Here is a 22,256-nt window from a genome sequence, read left to right as displayed (position 1 = left end):
GTAACGCTATCGCGCCATACATCTTAATACCTAACGATAGATGTCACCTGCAGCTTTTTCTCCGTCGTCCTGGCGATCCTGCAGGACCGCATGTAGGAGACGGCTGCAAGAGGGAGAAAAAATGTTCTAGGTATATACTGCGCGCATCACCGTTACCACTGCAAATGTGTACTCCGCGTCAGCAAGTTAATAAATTGTTGTCATTTGTAAATTTTGAGGCTAAATCAAAAAACATAGAAAATGAATACTAACACCAGAAATATTTCTTTGCGTGACCACTTTAAATAAATATCAACTTTCTTTGAAGCAAGTCTGCTTGCCGAAACTTAACTATTCGAGACCCCGTGATTGTGAACCACCTAGCGGCCGTCGCGAGAATCGCCCTAATCAGGTCCGTTTGCGGACTTCCCCATGGCGCAGCACGCTTGTTTAGCGTCGCAACTGCGTAGGTGTCGTGATACCGCCGAAAGAAGACTCAAAGGCGTAAAAGCGGACGTGTTAGGAGTTTTTTTGCGTCCCCTTCTGTGTGTCGGCACTATGGACGGACAGAAGTGCATCATTTTACCGCTTCCCGAGAGAAGCAGACGACGCGCCTAGCGAGGCGTTGTGGACACGGAACGCACGGATTGGAAATAAAATGATGCCCACCACGCAACTTCGCTCTAGACGACTACTACCTTCCAGGTCAGCGGCCACTTGCTTTTTCGTTCTAATGAAGCTCCACTGCAAGCGCGTAGCGCACTTTCTGTCGGCGCCGTTACCCCTTGTGCTCGGCTCGAGCATGTACCTGCCTTTTTCAGACAATTGTTAGATGCCAGTCATGTTTAGACACAACACTAAAATGAAGCCTTGATTTCAATTCGCTTGGAACATCGTTTTAGGTGCGGAATACCTATACGACCGAACAATGTCAGTCCGCATCCGTGCGCATAGAATTTACAATCGCAAAAAATCACAGATGCACCGGCAGGACTCCAGCCTGTGTCTGATAGACCAGACAGAGTTAGTGTCAGTCGTCTTACCCACTGGGCTACGACCATTAGCTAGTACCCGAGAGTCAAGCGGCTTACTCCCTCGCCTGTACCGCTGCGGAGAACCTTAGGATCTCCCAATGTCCGTCCGCGTCCATCCGTGCGCACACCACCATCAAGCGAAAATCAACCGAAATTCGCTTTGAGTCGTGAGTTGCAGTTTCATTTAGTGAATAATGAAGGTGCAACTCATGGCTCAAATCGAATGACGGTGGGGGCGCAAATCGTATGTCACTCGGGGCGCAACTTGGATCTCATTTCGAGTCCCCGTACTCCGCACCCTCGTCATCATCCACGGAGTGGAGATGCTGCCATTTTTTTTTTTTTGCTCCGTGTTTTCAGCGGGCCTGAAATGCGCGACATTTACGCACGTGCGCTTCTAGTTAAGTCGTTTTCCGGAAGTAAGTTGTGTATGTTCCAAACTCCCGCAGTGATCCGCGAGACTTTAACTAAACCGTACGATGTTAACGAGCGTCACGGGTGCTTCAGAATCAGAATATCAAGCTCTGGTATCAAAGTGAAAAATTACGCATTTGCGAAAAATTCTCCAGAAATTCAGAGAATGGTTACTAATGCGCAGCATTCTTATGCCCCTTGTCTTGAGTGTGAGTTCTTGAGAGCCATTTTTTTGTTTTTTTAAATCCTGTCTTTTGTCTTTCTAAACCAATTATCTCCATTTACGCTATTATAACGTCTACAGGTGTTACTTTCGCGAAATCGGCATTATTGTGGAAATGCAGCGCGTTAAACGGTTTGCCACGTTGCGTAATTTTGTATTATATAAATATTTATTTTTTACTTTTCCCAAATTTAGTCCGGCCAATTATATCCATTTACAATATAAAAAGATTATATTTGGGGGTTTCGCAAAATCTGCATTATTGTGGAAATGCAGGGCGTTTACAGTTGGCGATTTGCCGTATTTTTGATATTTTTCGTAATTTTTAGTTTTCCAAAATTTCTTTCGACCCCATATATCCATCTACGCTATTCTAAGGATTACAGATGGAACTTCTGCGAAATCTACATTATTGTAGAAATGCAGGGCGTCGTACGGTTTGCGTTTTTCCGTAATTTTTTTTATATTTTTCTTATTTCTTAGTTTCTCGGAGTTTTGTTCGACCAATTATCTCCATTTACGCTATTATAACGATTACATTCGGAAACGTCGCGAAATCTGCGTTATTGTGGAAATGCAGGGCGTTATACGGTTTGCCACCTTCCGTAATTTTTTTATAGTTGCCTTTTTTTACTTTTTCGAAATTTAGTCCGACCAATTACCCCCATTTACGCTATTATAACGATTACATTTGGAACTTTGGCAAACTCTGCAATATTGTAAAACTTCAGGGCATTACACGGTTCACCACTTTTCGTATTTTTTTATATCTTTATTATTTTTTTAGTTTTTCAAAATTTCGTTAAACCAATTATCTCCAACTACGCTATGATTACGATTGCAGGTGCAACTTCCGAGATAACTGCATTTTGCTGGAAATGTAGAGGGTTATACGGTCCTTGCTGTGGGCGTACTCGGCAGCCAGGTTGCGTAGAGCCTGAATTCGTCCGCAGCTGCCCAGCACCCCAGGCACTACGCCTTGGCATAAGACATTCACTTTATAATTTCATCCCGCCCCACAAAACTGCATGATGTCATCGTTGTGAGATGACGAGCCAAATATTTTCTGCAAATAGGTTACAGCGTTTCGATATTAAAGAAGTTAATATAAACAGACCTTTCTTTCAGTACTGAGCAGATAGTGCAATGGTGTGCAGTTAAATTTGCGTGTTGTCGTAGCTTGCTTAAAAGTAACCTGCCTAATGATATCCTGAACTGGATTTTCAGGCTCTTAATGATGCAGCAAGATGCAGCGATGGCGTAGAAGTAGAACACCCGCCTCGCGTGCAGAAGGACTGTGGTTCGAATCCCGGTGCCGGACAATTCCCACCGGATTAAAAAAAAATCCGCGTATTGGTGGAATTGCACAAAGGGGCTTGCGGTGCGGCCTGACCCCGGCGACCATTGCCGGTAATGCACTCCCTCACCAGAGCAGATTGGCCACCCTGGTGTAGTAACGGCCACAACCTCCCATGAATACGCCAATTAACCCTCGGCCCTCAGTCCCCAGCGGCTGCGAAGCAACTGACCACGGCGGCGGTCAGACCTGTGACGCAGCAGAGGGTGCTAAGAATCCCTGGATCTGGACAGGCCGCCAATGGAATGTGAACCTGGCAACGTTTAACGTGCGAACCTTATCTAGCGAAGCAAGTCTCGAGGTGTTGTTCGAGGAACTAGAGGGCATTAAATGGGATGTAATAGGGCTTAGCGAGGTTAGGAGGGCAGGCGAAGCCTTTACGGGGCTGAAAAATGGACACGTCCTATGTTACCGTGGTCTAGAGGACAGAAGAGAACTGGGAGTGGGATTTCTAGTCAATAAAAGCATAGCTGGAAACATAGAAGAGCACTATAGCATTAACGAAAGGGCAGTAGGTCTTGTAATTAGGCTCAATAAGAGGTACAAGCTCAAGGTGGTGCAGGCTACGCGCCCACATCCAGCCACGACGACCAAGTAGTGGAACGCTTCTATGAAGATGTGGAATCGGCAATGGCTAAAGTAAAAACGCAGTATACCGTAGTTATGGGGGACTTCAATGCTAAAGTAGGCAAGAATCAGGCTGGAGACAAGGCAGCTGGGAACTATGGTCTGGGCTGTAGAAATAGCAGGGGGGACCTACTAGTTGAGTTTGCAGAACGGAATAACATACGCATAATGAATACCTTCTTCTGTAAACGGGAGAGTCGGAAGTGGACCTGGAAGAGCCCGAATGGGGAGCACAAAAATGAAATAGACTTCATATTATGCGATAACCCTGGCGTCGTGCAGGATGTGGAAGTGCTCGGAAGGGTAAGGTGTAGTGACCACCGTATGGTAAGATCTCGAATTAGGCTAGATTTGAGGAGGGACCGCCACAAGCTAGTACGTAAGAAGCTGGTAAATGAGGTAACAGTAAGACGTAAAGTAGAAGAATTCAGGATCACGCTGCAGAACCGATATTCCTCCCTTAACGAGGAAGCCGAGCTTACGACACAGGAAGCCAGCGACAACCTTACACGCATTCTCACGGAGTGTGCAGTAGAAGTGGGGGGTACTATGGTTAGACAGGATACTGGTAAACCTTCTCAGGAGACGAAATATCTAATCAGGAAACGGCAAACCATGAGAATCTCCACCGCAGCTGACAGAATAGAACTAGCCGAGCTCTCGAAGTTAATCCTTAAGCGTAAGACAGCTGACATACGGAAGTATAATATGGAGAGGTTCGAATTCGCTGTAAAGAACGGAGGTAGCCTAAAAGCAGTGAAGAGACGTCTTGGCGTGGGGAAAAATCAGATGTATGCACTTAAGGATAAGCAAGGCAATGTCATCACAAATAGGGATAAAATATTCACAGTGGCCGAGGAGTTCTATAGGGATCTGTACAGTAGCCGGGACATACAGGATAATGCCGAACGAGACAGTAGTTCAGAGGAGATAGACATCCCACCAGTAACGACCGAAGAAGTAAGGAAGGCTTTGAAAGAAATGAAAGGGGGAAAGCACCTGGTGAGGATCAGATAACAGCAGACCTCTTGAAGGATGGCGGAGAAATTGTACTTGAAAAACTGGCAAACCTGTATACGCAATGCCTAATGACCGCAATGGTACCGGAATCTTGGAAGAACGCGAACATCATTCTAATCCATAAGAAAGGCGACATGAAGGACTTGAAAAATTACAGGCCGATCAGCTTACTGTCAGTCGTCTACAAGGTATTTACCAAGGTAATCGCTAACCGAATCTCTGCAACCCTAGATTTCAGTCAACCTAAAGAACAAGCAGGGTTCCGTAAAGGTTATTCAACAATGGACCATATTCACACGATCAATCAGGTGATAGAGCAGTGCGCTGAGTATACTGAACCCCTATATATAGCCTTCATAGATTATGAGAAAGCATTTGACTCGGTCGAAACCCCAGCAGTCATTCAGGCATTACGGAACCAGGGGGTAGATGAGCATTATGTAAGAATACTAGAGGATATCTACAATGGGTCTACAGCTACCATCATCCTTCATAGGGAGAGCAGTAAAATACCTATAAGGGAGGGTGTCAGACAAGGAGACACAATCTCTCCAATGTTATTCACAGCATGCTTACAAGAAGTATTCAGAACGTTGGATTGGGAACAGGTGGGAGTAAGGGTTAATGGAGAATACCTCAGTAACCTCAGATTTGCTGATGACGTTGCCTTGCTAAGTAACTCGGGGGACGAATTGCAAAGCATGCTTTCCGCACTGGGCGAACAGAGTAGAACCGTGGGCCTGAAAATTAATATGCAGAAAACTAAAGTAATGATCAATAACCTCGGGACAGCACAGCAGTTTGAGATAGATGGCGAGGCAGTGGAAGTGATAAGCGAATATATATACTTAGGCCAAGTTGGGTCCCCAGACCCCAACCATGAGGCGGAGATAATTAGAAGGATCAGAATGGGGTGGGGTGCATATGGCAGACATTCTCAGATAATGAATAGCAGCCTACCATTGTCGCTGAAGAAGAAAGTGTATGACAGCTGCATCTTACCGGTACTCACCTACTGGGCAGAAACATGGAGGCTCACTAAGAGGGTTCAACTTAAATTGAGAAAGACTCAGCGGGCAATGGAGCGGAAAATGATAGGTGTAACATTAAGGGACAAGAAGAGAGCGGAGTGGGTCAGGGAGCAAACTGGTGTTAAAGACATATTAGTAGAAATTAAGAAGAAGAAATGGACGTGGGTAGGACATGTAATGCGAAGGCAAGATAACAGCTGGTCATTTAGGGTAACAGAGTGGATCCCTAGAGAAGGCAAGCGTTGCAGGGGGCAGCAGAAAGTTAGATGGGCAGATGAGATCAAGAAGTTTGCGGTGATAAATTGGTCACAGTTGGCACAGGACCGAGGTAATTGGAGAATAATGGGACAGGCCTTTGCCCTGCAGTGGGCGTAGATAGGCTGGTGATGATGACGATGATGAATGATGCAGCAGCCCACCATCCAAAGGATGCAGCAGCCCACCATCCAGTGCCGTAAGCATAGGTTGAAAATAGTTCTGAGGCTGTAGTCGGGCGACAGCTGCAAACCTCCATTGAAGATGTACCCAGTGCGCATCTCTTTTACCTTTCTTGAAATCAGGGTGCGCAGATGTCTACGGTAGCGTCGTGCCGTTCAGAGATTCTTGACAGGTTGTTTATCTCTACTGCAGGCCCTTCTGCTTCTCAGGTGACACAGCAGTGCTCATTTTCTATGACATTTCAATCAACATCCTCATTCGTGATAGTAACGGATATTACCATTTTCCAGGAGAAAGGAAAGTTGGGGCACCAACTTCTTCCAGCTTGTGTCACGAGTCAGTCACCACACCCAACGGCAATCGCGTTGCAAGTCATGGCGCCGAAAGAGAAGAGCACCTTATTCCGACTAGATCTTCGGCAGCTTTCGAGCCTACATTTACTTAATGCTGTCAATTTTTTTACTACTTTTACTTAAGGCTGTCAATTTAGGCAATCGCACCATGGTGATATGACCAACAGTAACACCTGTTGACATACTGCTGTGGGATTAGGATGTACCTCCGGGGAAAACTTTTATTCAGCACGCGTTAAAGTTGACACTTTAAAATGAAAAAGAGAATCCAGGTCCCGGAAATGGGGCACGTCGAAATATGTGCGTATTGTGCTGAGGCACATGCCCATTCAAACGTTCTAGTAAGACATTGTGATTCTTTGGTTGCCTGTGGGGTTATGTCACGTGCGTGTCAGCATGCGTTTGAAGCAGCAGCAGCGCGTATTGCGTTTTCAATTTCTAGAGGAATATATCATCCACAATGAATATTCATTCAGCCAAAAATGTCCTAAAACAGCCCACACAAACACCAAAAATAGGGCAGCTTTAACATGTCGTTTGCAAATGCTTGTGGGCGCACGGCCTTGTTTCCTGCTGAGAAGCAGAGGGGCCTGAATTCAAAACCCACAGTTTTCGTACTGCCAAAAGCACTTTGCTATATAGGCCTGCGGGGCCAGGTGTGGCCTATAATATAATACCGGCAACAGACGTATCGTGATACGCACACACAAGCCCATAAAAGAAGGCGCTCTCGTATAAAGCTACCTACAGTTGCCATTAAAATGGTCAGTGTACTTGTGTAATTTGGCTATGTTGCCATTTCATAATATGGCTTTGAATGTACAGGGTGTTTCAGGGAAGACTGAGTAATTTTGAAAGATGGGCTTTTGGAGGTAAAATTGTTTTTCTTGGGCGACGTGATCATGGACCTTGGCGGACGCAATAAATCGAGTTCCAATTTGATTTTTAACGCAATAATTAACTGCTCCTTGTTAATTAAAATGATCATTCTTACACTCAAGCGGGCGATTGTAATGTGGAAATCTTGGAGGACCATCAGTCAACCTTATATCAAGCGTTAGACTTGCGAAAATGTAATTGCAAGCAGAACTATGAGCTGAGTACTCCAGTCCTCCAAACGCGAACATGTGTAGCGCGGCGGCTTCAAAGCGCCGAAAAGTCATGTCCACGTGTTGACGTCACTCATAGCTGCACACTTCACACGCACGCCGCGCTTTATCATGGCCGGGATAGAGTGGGTGACCGCCTCCGCAGTAGCCCGACCGTTGCTTTATTTTGCCTTGAACGAAGAGGTGGGTGCCGTGGTCTGAGTGACACCAATCCGTGGGCATGGCTTTGCGGAGCTTCTACCCTGTGTTCGACTCATTAAACCGAAATGTTGCTGTGCCAAGAGTCCACAACTTGTTCTTCTTTGGGAGAGCTTTGCAGCCGCCGAGATCCAGATGCGCGCGTCCTGAGGCCTAAAGTATTCGGTCTGCGGACAATCATGTTTTCGGTAATCTAACCCCGAATATCCGGATGGCTGGTGGTCATCTACAATTTACACATTACAAAAACACGCGTAACTGCAATAATTAAAAATTTACTTTACCATTATTAGTAAATTGTTGCCTAAATAGAAATTGGAAATCGTTTTATTGCGTCCGCCACGGTGGCTGACCATTTCGCGAAAGAAAAAAACATTTTACCTTCGAAAGTTTATTTTTTAAATTACTTTAAATCTTCCCTGAAACACCCTGTGTAACGAAATAATCCTTTTCACAAAATTAGTTGCGAGTGAGCTCCTGTCATGACGTTTTAAGTGTGGACTCCTTTAGAGGCCCGGCATGTCTTCCTAGCTCGTCCAGGCTCGCAGCATCACGCACACAAACAGAGGCTTCGAAAACAAAACCGCTTCCCCGGGTGGGGATCGAACCTGGGCTGCTCGCGGATACGAGGCTAATGGCTGTCCAATTGCGCGACAACATTTTTGAAATAAAGAAAATGAGCAATTGTCCCTGCTGTTTTCTTAAATGTTTTCTGAGCGTTCAGAAAAAATAAAAAATCCAAATTCATCGTCCATTCAAATAACCCCCTCGCTACACCATTACGTAGCAACACATAAAAAGTTCTGCAGAGTTTTTAACAGCGTAGCTGTTCAGCAAGTCGTTATTTTTTGTGTGCGCAATTCAATATAGCAAGAAAATGGCGGGCGCACGTGAGCCCGTGCCTTGCGGTGACCGCCCGGCAGTTAAAAAAAAAGGCCGAGTGCTCTAGTGGGCGCGCCTAGCAGCGACCACCCAGCGTCTCCCCCGCACGCTCGTCAAGCCAAGTATGCCAACTTAGAGAGATTAGCCTAGATTGTCCTAAATATAAAACGCCAGCTTTGTCCGTAATCGTGGCAACACTTGTTCGGGTCGAGAAAGACACGTCAAAGCATACGCACCGCCAGGCTGATGTCCAATGATTATCACTTCCGAAAAAATGAAGGACGGTCGCACTTATAGCAACACTGATGGAGTAAAGGTCGTTGTGGCAGCGAAGAAGCAAATAGGCTCCAATCGCGAACTTAAACTGTCGTGATGGTCGTGGTTGTTGCGTAAAGCTTCGCTACCTCCACGTCTTACGCGTTAGTGTGAGCTTCCTTCATTTTATAGGCCTGATCAGTGGTTGTACGTCGAGTGACTGCGCTGACTGGTAATATCTGGTTGTTCCCTCAAATATGTCACATAGCCCTTGCACACCATATTATGGTGCAGTACGCAGATCATTTGAAATCCGCAATGTAAAGCAAATACTCTTTTGTGATGGATGCAATGTCCCCATCGACCAAAATTGTGGCAAGGTGTGGACTCCCGAACCATTTGATTAAACAAAGCTGTATGTCATCTTCATGGTCGCAGTAAAGCCCAAAGCTTCGTGGTCTACTTACTTGAAGGAAACCCATTTTTCCTCAGATGGCACCACAACTTCCTTTTAAATGCAGAGCATTTCAGCAACTCACGATGTCACCCGCGTTGGCGTTCGTAGTCCGCACCGCACCCCTCCCTACTATATAAAAAAAGAAATACTATCCGGCGCCAGGTTTCGATCCCTCGACCCTGCGGCGGAACGCAATGTACATTGTGCTCTAACCACTGCGCCACAAAGCCAACACAGAATTGGAGGCTACGGACGCGACTTATATCCTTGACTCATTCAAATTACTGCTGACGAGCGCTCTCTCGTCAGCAGTTGCCACAAGTGCAACAGCATTAACGTAACGCAAACTACTTAACGTCGTGCGCCCCCGGAAATGCTCTGCATTTGATCGTGCCCCTCGCGAGGGGGATGTTTCAATGCGTCTTCCTACTGGCCAGTACACTCGTCGCCATCTGCCGGATGTTGTGCGAACCCTTTGCGGCTGATGGCGCGCGATTTGAAACGACATTTGCATATGATCAAACTGAAAGGCTCTCCAAGAAAAACAAATACCATGGCCAGAGTTTCTGCAGTGGATGTAGTTTTTCTTTTTATTTTGAAATGAGCGCTAGTGGTTGTAAGACCCCGTTGAAATGCGGAGTTTTCCCTTATATAGAGAAAGCTGCCAGTACGGAGGCCAGCGTTGTTTCTCTAAAGGGAGGGAAAACATTGGCCTTGTTACGGCAATCACAGAAGCTGACCCATTGGCCGAGTTTGCTAATCAACCAGCACCACGCTTTAACAATGAATGGTGCACAGTCAATACAGAGACGCTAAGAAAGGACTTGTACAAGGATATCGGACACGAGCTAGTTATCGCTGTCAAATATGTTTGGCGAGGCCGAGATAAGCAGTCTCGGACGCCCACCAGAGAGCAAAAATGTGCATCATCATGACAGAGCTCGGAGCAACGAGAGTAGCAGAGCTCGACGCGTAGACAAGTTCTAGAGCGTCAGCGTAGTCCACTCGAGAAAGACCGGCAAACTGCAAAACTGCACAAGCTATTTCCTTGCTTTCTTTTCTTTCCTTTTCTTTGCAGAATGTACACGGGAGCCCACTTTCACCCCTGAAGAGCGAGCACTTGTAAACAAATTTGTTTACATCCTTATGGCTCGAATGTTATTTCCTTCACCGATTCCTCTCACTGTAGTTGCTAGAGTGTCTGGTTACAGCCTATTAGAAAATACAGCCAGTCGCCCATGAACAATCCACGTCGGTGTAGTCCATCCCTGAAAAACAACAGAAACACCAGTTACTAAAGACCCAGTTGTACTTTAGTGTGCATTACTTCTACAGGAAATACCTATCCTTGAATAGCTGAAGCACATTCCTGTTAACTCAGTCCTTGCAGGACTGAAAGCTCTGATGGAATGAACCAAGTTAACTCAAATTTTAATGTGCTGGAATTAGTTCACTTTGCTTTTTGGATAGAAGTATCCATAACTTCCTCAGAGAAGGCACCCATTTTTAAACGCTGCCAAAGCCTCAGACTACAACCAAACACCGGGAAGAAGTAAGTTTGACAACTTATAGTGCCAAAGGTTGCTCAACGTTCTCAATCGTTAAGTCTCGCAGGATGATTACTGGTAGCACTGCCGTGCAACTTGCATAGGTCAGAACAAGTCTTATCTGCCAGGTAGTGGCAGCATTACCCGATAAGCTGGGGTTAAGCATACCAACGTTTTTTATAGTGCAATGAACCATTCATTGGATTTGTTTGTTTAGGTGTTGTTTTTACTGCCCGGCGGCGCCGGGCTGTGTTAGGCGTGTCCCACGCGAAGCGCGTGTTCCATTCTTTATTTTTATGCCGCACGGGGTATCTCATTCTGATAAGGAGAGCATTCCGCCCTAACGTCGCTAGCCTAGAATAATATTCTTTGATCTACAATGTTCTGGATGTGAATCGACGGTTCGAGAAACACTCGCACTGAAAGATAAAAGCCTGCAGACCAGACGCGGCGGTATTCGGCTCGCCTACGCTCACCTGCGCAAGTCACTTTGTTGACGGCTGCTTCGCCACCCCTGTATCCTTTGAGTTGTTAGGGGAGCCGCTTCAATAAACTTGTTTCCCTTGAAGACAACTGCGTCGTCTTTGGCTGCGCGACAATAGCAGCGTCTGAATCCGCGGTCTGAATGCATTCTGGTACCCTTCAGTCTGGCTGAATTATGCAACACGTACATGTAATACACGTCAACTATACTAATATAAAACACGAGAATAAAACTGACTGATTCTTTTACATATTATTGCAACACAATTAAAAATGGACAATATCAGCATTTCAAATCATTCAAAGTGACCAGAAAGCATGCTATTGGGCTAGTTGGTTCTTCATACTCAGACGTAAAACTGCGCATACGGACGGCACAGGGAAAGAAGAGAGGGGACGAGCGCAGATAATTACGTCCTCGTCCTGTCTCTTCTTACCCTGTCCCGTCCGTATGGGCAGTTTTACGTCTAAATAGAATGGCCATGTTGAGCACACCGAAGGCCGGTATCGTAACAGTGTTAATCGACCAGATTTAGGGGAAATCCTCAAGGTGGAGTAAGTTTCTGTGAAGGAAAGTTTGACATCCACCGAAATGCAGCCATACGGCTACAAAGGAAAGCTATACACCTTTCTCAGAAACTTCGCAGTTGAAGAAAAATTCGTCCTGGTCCAGGATTCGAACCCGGGACCACTGCTTAACCGGAGCAGTCGCTCTACCAACTGAGCTAACCAGGAGGCTAGTCGTTAGTAGCGCGAAAGCGAATTGATCAACAACTTGAAGTGAAGGACAGGTGTTAATCGACCAGATTTAAGCAGTTAAGCAGTTAAGCAGATTTAAGCGGTTAAGCAGTGGTCCCGGGTTCGAATCCTGGACCAGGACAATTTTTTTTTCAACTGCGAAGTTTCTGAGAAAGCTGTATAGCTTTCCTTTGTAGCCGTATGGCTGCATTTCGGTGGATGTCAAACTTTCCTTCACATCGTAACAGTGTGCGAACAAAAAATCGGGGCAGTATTGTAGAACCACACACACTGACACACCATGTACCAAGCTTACTGAAGTCATTAGTAATTCCCTGTGACATGGAAGCTCGTTTAAATTCTGAGCTGATTGTCGCCCATTTCGCCGCTGGTGATGAAGCACCGACACTCCTCCTTGTCGATACTACAAAAATTGGCGGACTGAAAATCCTACTTCGAATATACGGCGTTTCCGTTCGTCGCCTCCATACGAAATACATCCTCCGCGAGGACGACCCAACCCACCGCAGAACTGATTCAGTTCGATGGCACATAATTCAGCGCACAATATAAAAATCTCCCAAAGTTTAAGAAAACAGGCGTCGCGCATTTTTTTAAGATGCGCTTTCTTCTACAGTCTAGCCAGATGCAGGCGCACCGCTTTAAAACACACCTCGCGCCATGAAACGAGCGAAAAGGCAACAAACAAAAAATCCAAAGTGTTCTTTTCGTCCCTTCTTTTCAGATTCATATTCTGCCTGTAGTTTGTGCTTTCACCAAATCATCATTGATCGGGCTACGGCGAAGCTCTTTATCAGAGCCCGAACAGTGGTAATTCAAACTGTACTTCTTACCTGTAGCAGTAGATGAGAGCCGCAGGAAGCTGCTTGCGCTTCTGTGGCAGTCCTGCTGCGCATAAGCACTGCCCTTCCACAATTTCTCGCTTGCAAGGAAGGCAGCTCATCTAGAGCGACATGCGATGCGGTTCCCCGGTCACCCCCGACGTTTGCGCGCACACAACGGCGATATCGGTGGCGTTTTCCTCTCTCCGATATTTGCCCCCGAGCACAATAATGTAATCGGCTAAAATGATGCGCTCTCTCTCGTTAAATTCACTCGAATCAATGTTAAAATCTAAGAATCTGAGTACGGCAGCAACCGGAAGTGTCACGGGAGACCTGTTTTGCGACGCCATTTTAATTATATTGACTAATGTTGCCAGACTGCGTACCAGGAACTTGGAGTCGCGAATACTCGGGGACAACTTTCTGTGACAATGTAGTCAAGCCAACACATCCGAAACACGCCGTTTCGTTGCACAGTTGGAAGTAGTTCAACAAATATAATTGGCTGGCTGTAACTTAAGCAATTCAAAAATATATATCGTTGTTATGTTTTAGGGTTTAATTGATAATGCCACTCAATTACTAGCCAGAATAATTGAAACAGAGAGCATTAGATTTTAGATTTTACGATATTTTAGGTTGTGACCGTTGCCACGGGGGTCGCATAGGTTCTCTTCCGAAAAAAAAAACTAGGCGTCCTCGTCGGCGGCCTTCGGCAGCTCGCTACTTCATTCTCAGCATAGGACTTTGAAGAAGCTTAGAAGTAAACGCTGTCAAAACAAACGAAGCAAGTGGTTTGCAAGCTTTACACCCAAGTGAGGCTGATGCAACCAGCGACTCTATGTCATTTTCGCAATTCGTTTGGTTAGCCCATTTGCCAGTGTAAGCGAGCGTGCGCGTAAGCACGTGTGCGTGCTGCTCTTTCGGTATACTCTGTCCGCGCTATGTAAGCACGCCAGACGTCTGGGTGGTGCTGCCCAGTTTTCAGCTTCAAAAGAGTTTACAAATTAGTGCATGCCCTCAAAACTGAAGTGCTGACAAAATTCACTTCACTCCTGAACAATACAGAGTTGGACGGTATAGCCCATAGTCGGTCTGAGGTCTCCAGTCAGAGCAGTGGCTTGTCTTTCCAAATAAATGAAGTGTGGGGAAGGAGACGCCCATATGCCTGCATGCTGGGTGATGCGTATCCGTCGAATGCATATCCGTCACGTATTCGTCACGTTAAAACTGAAACCGAAACTACTTTACCGGGAAACTACTGTGCCGCAGTAACACCGCAGTTAGCTCCCCTTCCCCCCTCCCCTCATAGATTTCCACCGAAAGTTGGCCCCAAGTATAGTAAACCTCACAGTTATTGTTTTTCACATGTGTCTGACTATTCAATCGTCCTAGATGTACGCTCGAAGTGCGAGTTTTTGTATGTATGTATGCATGTGCATGCATATATTGATTTGATTGATTCTGGGGTTTAACGCGCCGACGCAACGCAGGCGATGAGGCGCGCCGTAGTGGAGGGCTCCGGATTAATTTTGACCTCCTGGGGATCTTTAACGGGCGCCGAAATCTCGTACACACGGGCGTTTTTGCTTTTCGCCTCCATCAGAAAAGCGGCCGCCGCAGCCGGGAATCGAACCCGCGACTTCGTGCTCAGCAGCGCAACGCCTTAGCCACTGAGCCACCGCGGCGGGTCTGTGCATGCATGTATGTATGTATGTATGTATGTATGTATGTATGAATGTATGTATGTATGTATGTATGTATGTATGTATGTATGTATGTATGTATGTATGTATGTATGTATGTATGTATGTATGTATGTATGTATGTATGTACGTATGTATGTGTGCGGGCCTGCGCGCGCGCACGTGTGTTGTGTGTGTGTATGTGTGTGTGGGTGTGGCACGCACACACACACATATATCTAGATAGATTACAGATAGATATTGTATGCGGCAAATGTCTTCCCAGGGTGTAGGGTTTATGCTTTATGCTGGAAGATAATATTCACCCCCTTATTTTTCGCTTCTTCCTGAACTTGGTCAAAACAAGAACGCTTCCTTGTACAAGTGAATTGATATTGTCTTATAAAAGAAGCAAAATTGCATTAGATGTAGACGGCAGAAAATCGCTCATTGTCGAAGTTTTCGCTAAGTGAAGCTGCTAAGCTAAAACTTCCAAAGTTCTTTAGCGGGGACCTTGGGACCTTTATTGTTGGGCGGTTGCCAATAAGGGATTTTACAGTGTTGTTCTTAGTGCTATCGCCTCCGGGATGTGTTGTGCCTGTCCTCGATGTCGAGAAAAAATAAAGCTAAGTGTGACGCTTGCGAAATAACATCCGCCTTTCCGTATTGGTTTTAGTCTTCCATCGCGGATACCATGGCGAGTTCCCAGCGGCCTTCCCTAACGGGCGCACCATTGCGAGCTCCTTTTTTCTTGAAGCCTGTAAGGAACTTGGGTTTGCCATCTTGGACTACAACGGACGAACACAGGCGGGTATGTACGCCAACTTCATTTTTCTCCTATACAGTACACATAACAAAAAGAATGCGTCTTCCTATTGGGATTTGAGAAAGTAGGCCTTTTTATCAGCGAGTGTGTGTATGATTGGGAAAGCGGCGTCAAGTCACAATACAATGACTAGCAAATTTTAGAAATTTGTGATTATGAAAAAATTGCTCAAAACCAAAAGTACGCCCAAAAAGAATTTGTTGCTGGTAAAAACCGAGGATCAGCTTTTCATATAAAAAAATTGCCACGAAATGCATCCGGTGATCCTAAGTCGTGATTTGGGTTTGCGGTGAAATTACGGGTATAAGTGACGTTCGATTGATAGTGGGGACTTAACGCGCCGACACAACGCTGGCGATGAGGCGCGCCGTAGTGGAGGGCTCCGGATTAATTTTGGCCACCTGGGGATCTTTAACGTGCGCCGAAATCTCGTACACACGGGCGTTTTTGCTTTTCGTCTCCATCAGAAAAGCGGCCGCCGCGGCCGGGAATCGAACCTCGACCTCGTGCTCAGCAGCGCAACGCCTTAGCTACTGAGCAACTGCGGCGGGTATATAAGTGACGTTTTCATTTGGAGTTACATAGGGGATCTTTTTGCGGCTGACGAAATAGCGGTGATCGGAAGAAAGAAAAGCAGGATCGGACGAGAATTAGTAGAAGCTTTGGAAATAGAGGAAGCCGGAGATAGCTGCATCCGTGTGCCGTCTGTGGCCGTGTTACAAATCGAAAAAAAGTTTTTGCGCAGCGATCTTCGCTAATCATTTAACTGACCAGCCGGAAGAAATTGTATTTTATTTCTATTTTTGTGTGTATATATTTGTGTTTCCTTCAGTAAAATTTCAGTTGTTTGTGAGTAGTGTGTCGTGTTTCTCCCTCTTCCGCTGTGTTCATTTAATTTCAAGCTCATTCCCATCGAGGAGAATATTGTAGGCTTATCTCAACGTCATCAATGCTTTCACCACGACTTGTGCCTGTGTCCTATTCTACGAACCCGGAAGTGTACGAACCAGCCCTTGAACTTCCTTTTACATTACAAGAGCTTTCTTCGGCATTTACGATGTCAAGAAGCTCTCCACACGAGGCCATCAAGGCGGCATCTATGAAGCCATAGATCATTTGTCCCGGGCTTCTCATGTGCGTCATCTGTAATTCTGTATTTAAACGTGGCAGCGAGGTAAAGTGCCTCCGGAGTGGGAGGTTGCAAATATAGTTCTACTTTTAAAACCTGGGAAAGCGCCAACAAGTTACCCATCTTTCCGGCCTATCGCTTTGCTCAGTTCTATTGGAAAGTTAATAAAGAGAAGGATACATTCAAGGATTATCTGGATTCTTGAGAGCAGGAAAACGTTCTTGCACAGAAATGAATGGCTTCCACTAAAACAGATCAGCGACACATAATATAATCTTTCTAGTGTCTTCTATCGAACAGTCACTCTGATCTGACTGCATACCAACTGCGATTTTTCTGCACATCAAAGCTGCCTTCGCCTCGGTCCTCCACACAACAATCCTAGCCGCTCTTGAAGACCATGGTTTCGGGTTCAGGATATGCGCATAAATAGCGGACTACCTTGATGGGCGGCAGCTTTTTATGTCGACTTCAAACGGCCCCATGTCTTAATATGTTGTAGAAAAGGGTGTACCACAAGGTGCTGTACTAAGTCTATTGCTATTCAACCTGACCCGCATTTCACTCAAGCGAATCCTACCGCGAGAAGTGGAGATCACGCTATATTCATATGACATCTGCAACTAGTGTGCCTCACGTTCTCCATGATCTACACAGTAGCGCGCACAGAAAGCCCTCCATAATATATCCAGTGACCTCGCAGCCAGTGGCCTTCAACTGCCTTCGAATATGAGCGTAGCCATAGCCTTCACACGAAAAAAACATGGGTCGTTATTCAATGATACTGGGCGGCTGCACACTCGCATATGCACGAGTCCAAAGGTTAACTTGACTTTGTCACCCGATGTTAAACGTTTATGGGCCCGCGTTTCTTTGGCCGCTCACGTTTTGAAATACCTTGCGAGCTCACGCTAAGGCTGTGATTTTCATTCAATGGTTATTCTGCACAACAGCTATGTGGAGGCATGGTGTGCTGAGGTACAGCCTCCCTGTCCTACAATGAGCAAGAATTGTCTTCAGGAAGCATGAAAAAGCAATTTGCGAACCTGTCTTGGGCTTCCGAAGGGATCCTCGAGGGTCAGAATCCTTGTAAAGGCACGTTGTTTGCCTTTTGCCGCGATTAGGAAACAGGAGACTCTCCATGTGCACCTGAGGCATCAAGTTCACTCAAGAAACCAATTTCTTAGTCTGATAACCTCAAGCTGTTGGAGCTCCGGATTCACCCCAGCTATTGGCAGTATACGACTATTAATTTTAAGCCAGACGAAACAAATAATGCCACCATATTTCCCTCCTTGGAACCTTACTCCCATACTAATTCAGGGTCGAACCCCTGGAATTGGTCCAAAAAAACATAGCGCCCCAGAGGGAAATACCACATATCGTGCTAGACTACATGTATGAAATGCATTTGGCTAGAACACACATATTTACGGATACATCGTCATCTCGTCAAAGATCATCATCTGTATTGCACGTGCACCTTAACTGGGGAAATGTTTTCATTTCGTCAGGAGCGGTAAACGTCAGCTACAGCGGCTGACCTTTAGCCCCTCGAAGATGCAATTGTTTACACTCTGCGTCACGGGCCGCACCAGTAAAGCATCATTACAGACTCCAAGGCAGCTCAGCAAGTTTTGTCAAGAAAAAGTAGGTCCCTCGCACCGCCCCCCCCCCCCCCCCCCCCCCACCCCACATCGCAAATAAATAATCACGGCACGGTTGCCAGGAAACCAACCAATGACGGCTAGTTTTGAGTACAGACCGGCATCCGGCCCATTGTCTATAAACCCGGTCCGGCGGGTCAAAAACCTGGAACGTTGCAACCCTATTCAGGATACACACATTCAGCATGTTGCTGCACCGCAGCTCACAAGCATCCAAAACGCGTCCAAGAGCGGCGCATCAGCGCATGTGGTTACAAAGAGCCCTAGCTTCCGCTCAACCTTTCCGTTGAACTGCGAACTCCCTACGCTAACATCGTCCCGAAAAGAACGTGCTCACGGACGACTAGATGAACCTGTCTCCAGCACGTGATAGACAATCGCCGCCAGCGTGTGTCAAACGGCCGGAAGGTTGTGCGGGCTTGCTAGTGGCAGACGCGTGAACAGCGGCGTCGAGAGTATGTTGAATCTCCATCCGGGTACGTGCCATCGTCATTATCCCGAATGCATTGGCTGTATAATTAACGCTAGCATTTCCGTACCGAGCAGGCAATGCCCCGGTCTTTCTTTGCGTATTTTTTCCCTGGAAGCATCGACATGACCACTCGACAAAGACCATATGGTTCTGAGCAGGACACACGCTGCCGAAAAAAAAAAAAAAAAAGCCGCGTATCTGCCCGCTTCGCCGCAAATGCCGTGGAAAGAGGACAGTCTTCATGCAGTCATGTAACCGCCTCTCCTCTCTCCCCGGCTACCTCTCATGCTGTTCCCCTCCCGTTCGCTTCTCCCACGATAAACGCCGTAAAGGCTTGTTGAATTTAATGTTTACCCGTTCGCGCTTTTGGCTCGCCATCTGTTGGAACCTTTTGTTTCTGTTGGGCTTGGGCCCGAGCCGTGAGCCCCCTGGATTGAACGCGCTCCAATTTCTGTATTTTGTGGTTAAAATATTGTTTCAAACGAGTTTTTTTTTGTGTTAGATTGCAAACACTAAGCACCCGCTGATTTTTGGCAAGAAAAAAGCAATGCATCATATCAGTTATGTATTTATGTTCTGGATCAAATATCAGTAGTGTTTTCTTTTTTCTCAACAATTTTGATAGGTGCGATGTGTGCTACGGGATATGGTAGTTTAGAAATATTTTGCCAATATAAACGTCTCGTTCAAACATACTGTTAACTTTCGGCCGGGAGCTGAATGTAGGGAGGGACGGACGGACCGACAGACAGACAGGCGGGCAGGCAGGTAGAGAGACAGGCCAAAATTATCGCGTTTAAGTTGCCCAAGGAAAGCTATCGCGTTTTAAAACAGCGCTGCAGAGCGGAGTCAAGTGGCAAGAAAAAGGGGCCTAAGCAAGGCACTATTGTCGGTATCATCACCTTCCAACTCCCGACCGTGGGCAGTCACTATTATGAAGCGCGCCGTACGCAACACTGACGCGGAGCGTCCTGTGATCTTCGCATGAACGAGGCAGTCACGCCACATTCCCCTCAGTTTGTAGTATGCCGCACAGCACATCGTACGTACCAGCCACGCTGCTCTCAGCGTTCGCTTAATCACACAATTTCTTTTCCTTCAAAATATCGGAAAATCAAACCACCTAAACCTCTGCGACCAATGTTTTCATTGCGGGGTATTGTAATTGCCGGTGTATTCGTTGTACCGAAAAGTATCCGTGCGTGTTTCAGGTTGCAGCCGTGTCAGACTAACGCATATTTGGGCGAGCGCCAAAGCACCAGCCGAGTTTTCTTGGAGCCAATACTGGAAGCACGGAAGAACCTTCATGTTTCGGTATTGAGTCATGCCACCAAGGTGAGGCGTTTTGTGAGAGTGCTTTTCTGCGAGAACCACAGCTTCCGCTTCATGTTAAATTAAGGTCGACATGTTTTCATGTACAGCCATGAGCTTACGTTTACGGACCACGGGATTGGTGGCCAAAACTATCCGCTGCGGCCCTCTGGTTGCACAGCACCTGCTGTCGAGACTGCGCGCAGCGTAGGCGCAGCCATGCCACTATCGCCACAGCACCCATGCCACTAACACTCTAGTTTTCGCGATTGCCTCAGGGTATCAAAATTAGGAGCCAGGGGAACCTAGCTGGCCCTTTTCAGGCTGCTGGTCAACACACCCTTCTGTGGAACAGGTTGCTCGCGTATTCTGCGGTAACGCTGTTCCGCAGGCATAGTTGGCCCGGTATGCTTATCTCGTGCTTATAGCTTTTTTTTTCTTCTCCCTAGCCAGGCACGTACCCAGGATTTTTTTTTCGGGAAGTGGGCGGGAGGGGGGGGGGGGGGCAACCCAAGGTAACTTTGCTAGCCAAATTAGGGGAGAGGGCGAGGGTACCGGCCGTTACTAGTACAAACACGATGAACACCCAGCGTTTACCATATGGGCGCGTAAAGCTGCATAGGGGAATGAAATTAAGTGTATCCGCCTTTGTGATGGAGGTGAAAAGCGAAAACACTCGAATGTTCGAAATTTCGGCGCACGTTAAAAATCCCTACGCGAAGTTTGCAAAATTAAAAAAGAACAGCAGTAATAAAATATTTACAGGAATAAATACGCCTACTACACAGTAACTATGCATTCCCTCTGCTAATGTTAAGGCATATTTCCGGAGTATCTCACACGTTATACGCAATCGAAGTCGGCAAAAATGGACGGGCATGTAGGCACTCGAGAGTTCAGGTCTCCGTGGAAAACCTCTTTCCCTTCAATATTTTTCTCCAAACAAAATATGTGGCTACTAGTTATGAAGGAAGGAACTGAAATGCCAGGTAAATCGGAGATGTCGTACGCCTAATTCCGTGTGTTATTATCCCAATCACCCTCCTAGTTCGACGTTTAACGGTCTGCCATTCAAAGCTCCAACGATTCAGTCCTCGGAAATCGGAGCATCGAGACGCACTGGACTGCAGTAAATGTAGATAAAAAAACGGTGGCAAGCGCCACCGCGTCAGCGCTTACCTTGGACGTTTTGTAAAGAACCTTGTTATTTCCAGGGATGCGCCTTGTCGCTTCCTCGGCGTCCCAGCGTGCCTTGTAATGCTGTCCTTGCCCATAGCAACGGCTCAGGATGCAAGATGCAAGGCGGGAATGAGCTTCTCCTATGACCTCATATTCGGCCCGTTGGTGAAGTAAACTCGTTGCTATCTGCCGACACCTCTCACATCGCGAGACTATGCTATATTTAATGCGCCTCGTATTTTCATCATTTGTACCCGGGGTTTTATAACCTCTTTATAACAAAGAAACAGTTCGCCGTCCAATTTTGAAGCCGAAATTTCTCTCGGCCAAAAGTCTGGTTGGTGTCCGTCGAGATGGCCCGGATTCATTTTCACCGATTTACCGCTGCACAGCTGTCTCTCTCATGTTGACCATTGGCCACCTTGACTCCGTGCCCTTGCCCGCTCAAGCCCGGTGATCTCGAGGTCTGTTCATAGGAATGCAGCTCGGACATGCGGCCGTCTGGCATTGCCATATTGATGCTTCCCTGCACCCCTCCCCCCCCCCCCCCCCCCCGGCCCACCGTTATCGCTTGAGCTGTTATTCACACAGAAGATCGCTGAGCGCGCCTACCGCTGCGATAAGCACAGCCAAACTTTTCTTTTCCTGATTTCTGAATCTTCTACAGATTTTTTTATCAAGTATGCGCGCGGGGTTGTCCAGGGGAGTTTTGCGCGTACACACAGTCACCAAATTGTTTTTTCGCCTAGCCATACAACTTCCGCTTTAAAACTGCCAGTTTCACTACGGATTTATTAGGTTTAGCCGATCGCACTATATTGCCGCTGGCTTCGGATAGCTAAGACAAGTTATGCATTAGGTGATAGCCGTATACAAGACCAATGAAGGGACGCCCAGGCGTTCGTAAGTCGCTTATTGCGTGTATTACGTAATTTTAACTAAATATTTCACACGTGGTGGTTGCTATCGCCTCCTGGTTTGCACCGGTTCTGGGCGA

General features: G+C 46.6%; 1 protein-coding gene and 1 long non-coding RNA gene across 2 annotated transcripts in view; both read left to right on the top strand.

Moving 5' to 3' along the window:
- The window catches only part of LOC144138353 (uncharacterized), a 61,773-nt gene extending 46,285 nt beyond the window's left edge, over positions 1–15,488 (top strand). Inside the window, exon 4 of the long non-coding RNA XR_013315871.1 lies at positions 15,352–15,488. This is a non-coding gene — a long non-coding RNA (uncharacterized LOC144138353). The remainder of the gene's footprint in view (positions 1–15,351) is intronic.
- Positions 15,489–17,585: 2,097 nt separating this feature from the next.
- The window catches only part of LOC144155341 (L-sorbose 1-dehydrogenase-like), an 85,432-nt gene continuing 80,761 nt past the window's right edge, over positions 17,586–22,256 (top strand). The window contains exons 1-2 of the mRNA XM_077686710.1: positions 17,586–17,608; positions 19,981–20,104. Of these exons, the coding sequence (XP_077542836.1) occupies positions 17,586–17,608; positions 19,981–20,104 (147 nt within the window). The remainder of the gene's footprint in view (positions 17,609–19,980; positions 20,105–22,256) is intronic.

Source organism: Haemaphysalis longicornis, unplaced genomic scaffold, assembly GCF_048455015.1.
Source record: "Haemaphysalis longicornis isolate Haplotype H1 unplaced genomic scaffold, Haemaphysalis longicornis Haplotype H1 scaffold_1, whole genome shotgun sequence".
Lineage (NCBI taxonomy): Eukaryota > Metazoa > Arthropoda > Arachnida > Ixodida > Ixodidae > Haemaphysalis > Haemaphysalis longicornis.
Note: the sequence above shows the minus strand (reverse complement) of the source record. Positions and strands in the feature narration are given on the sequence as shown.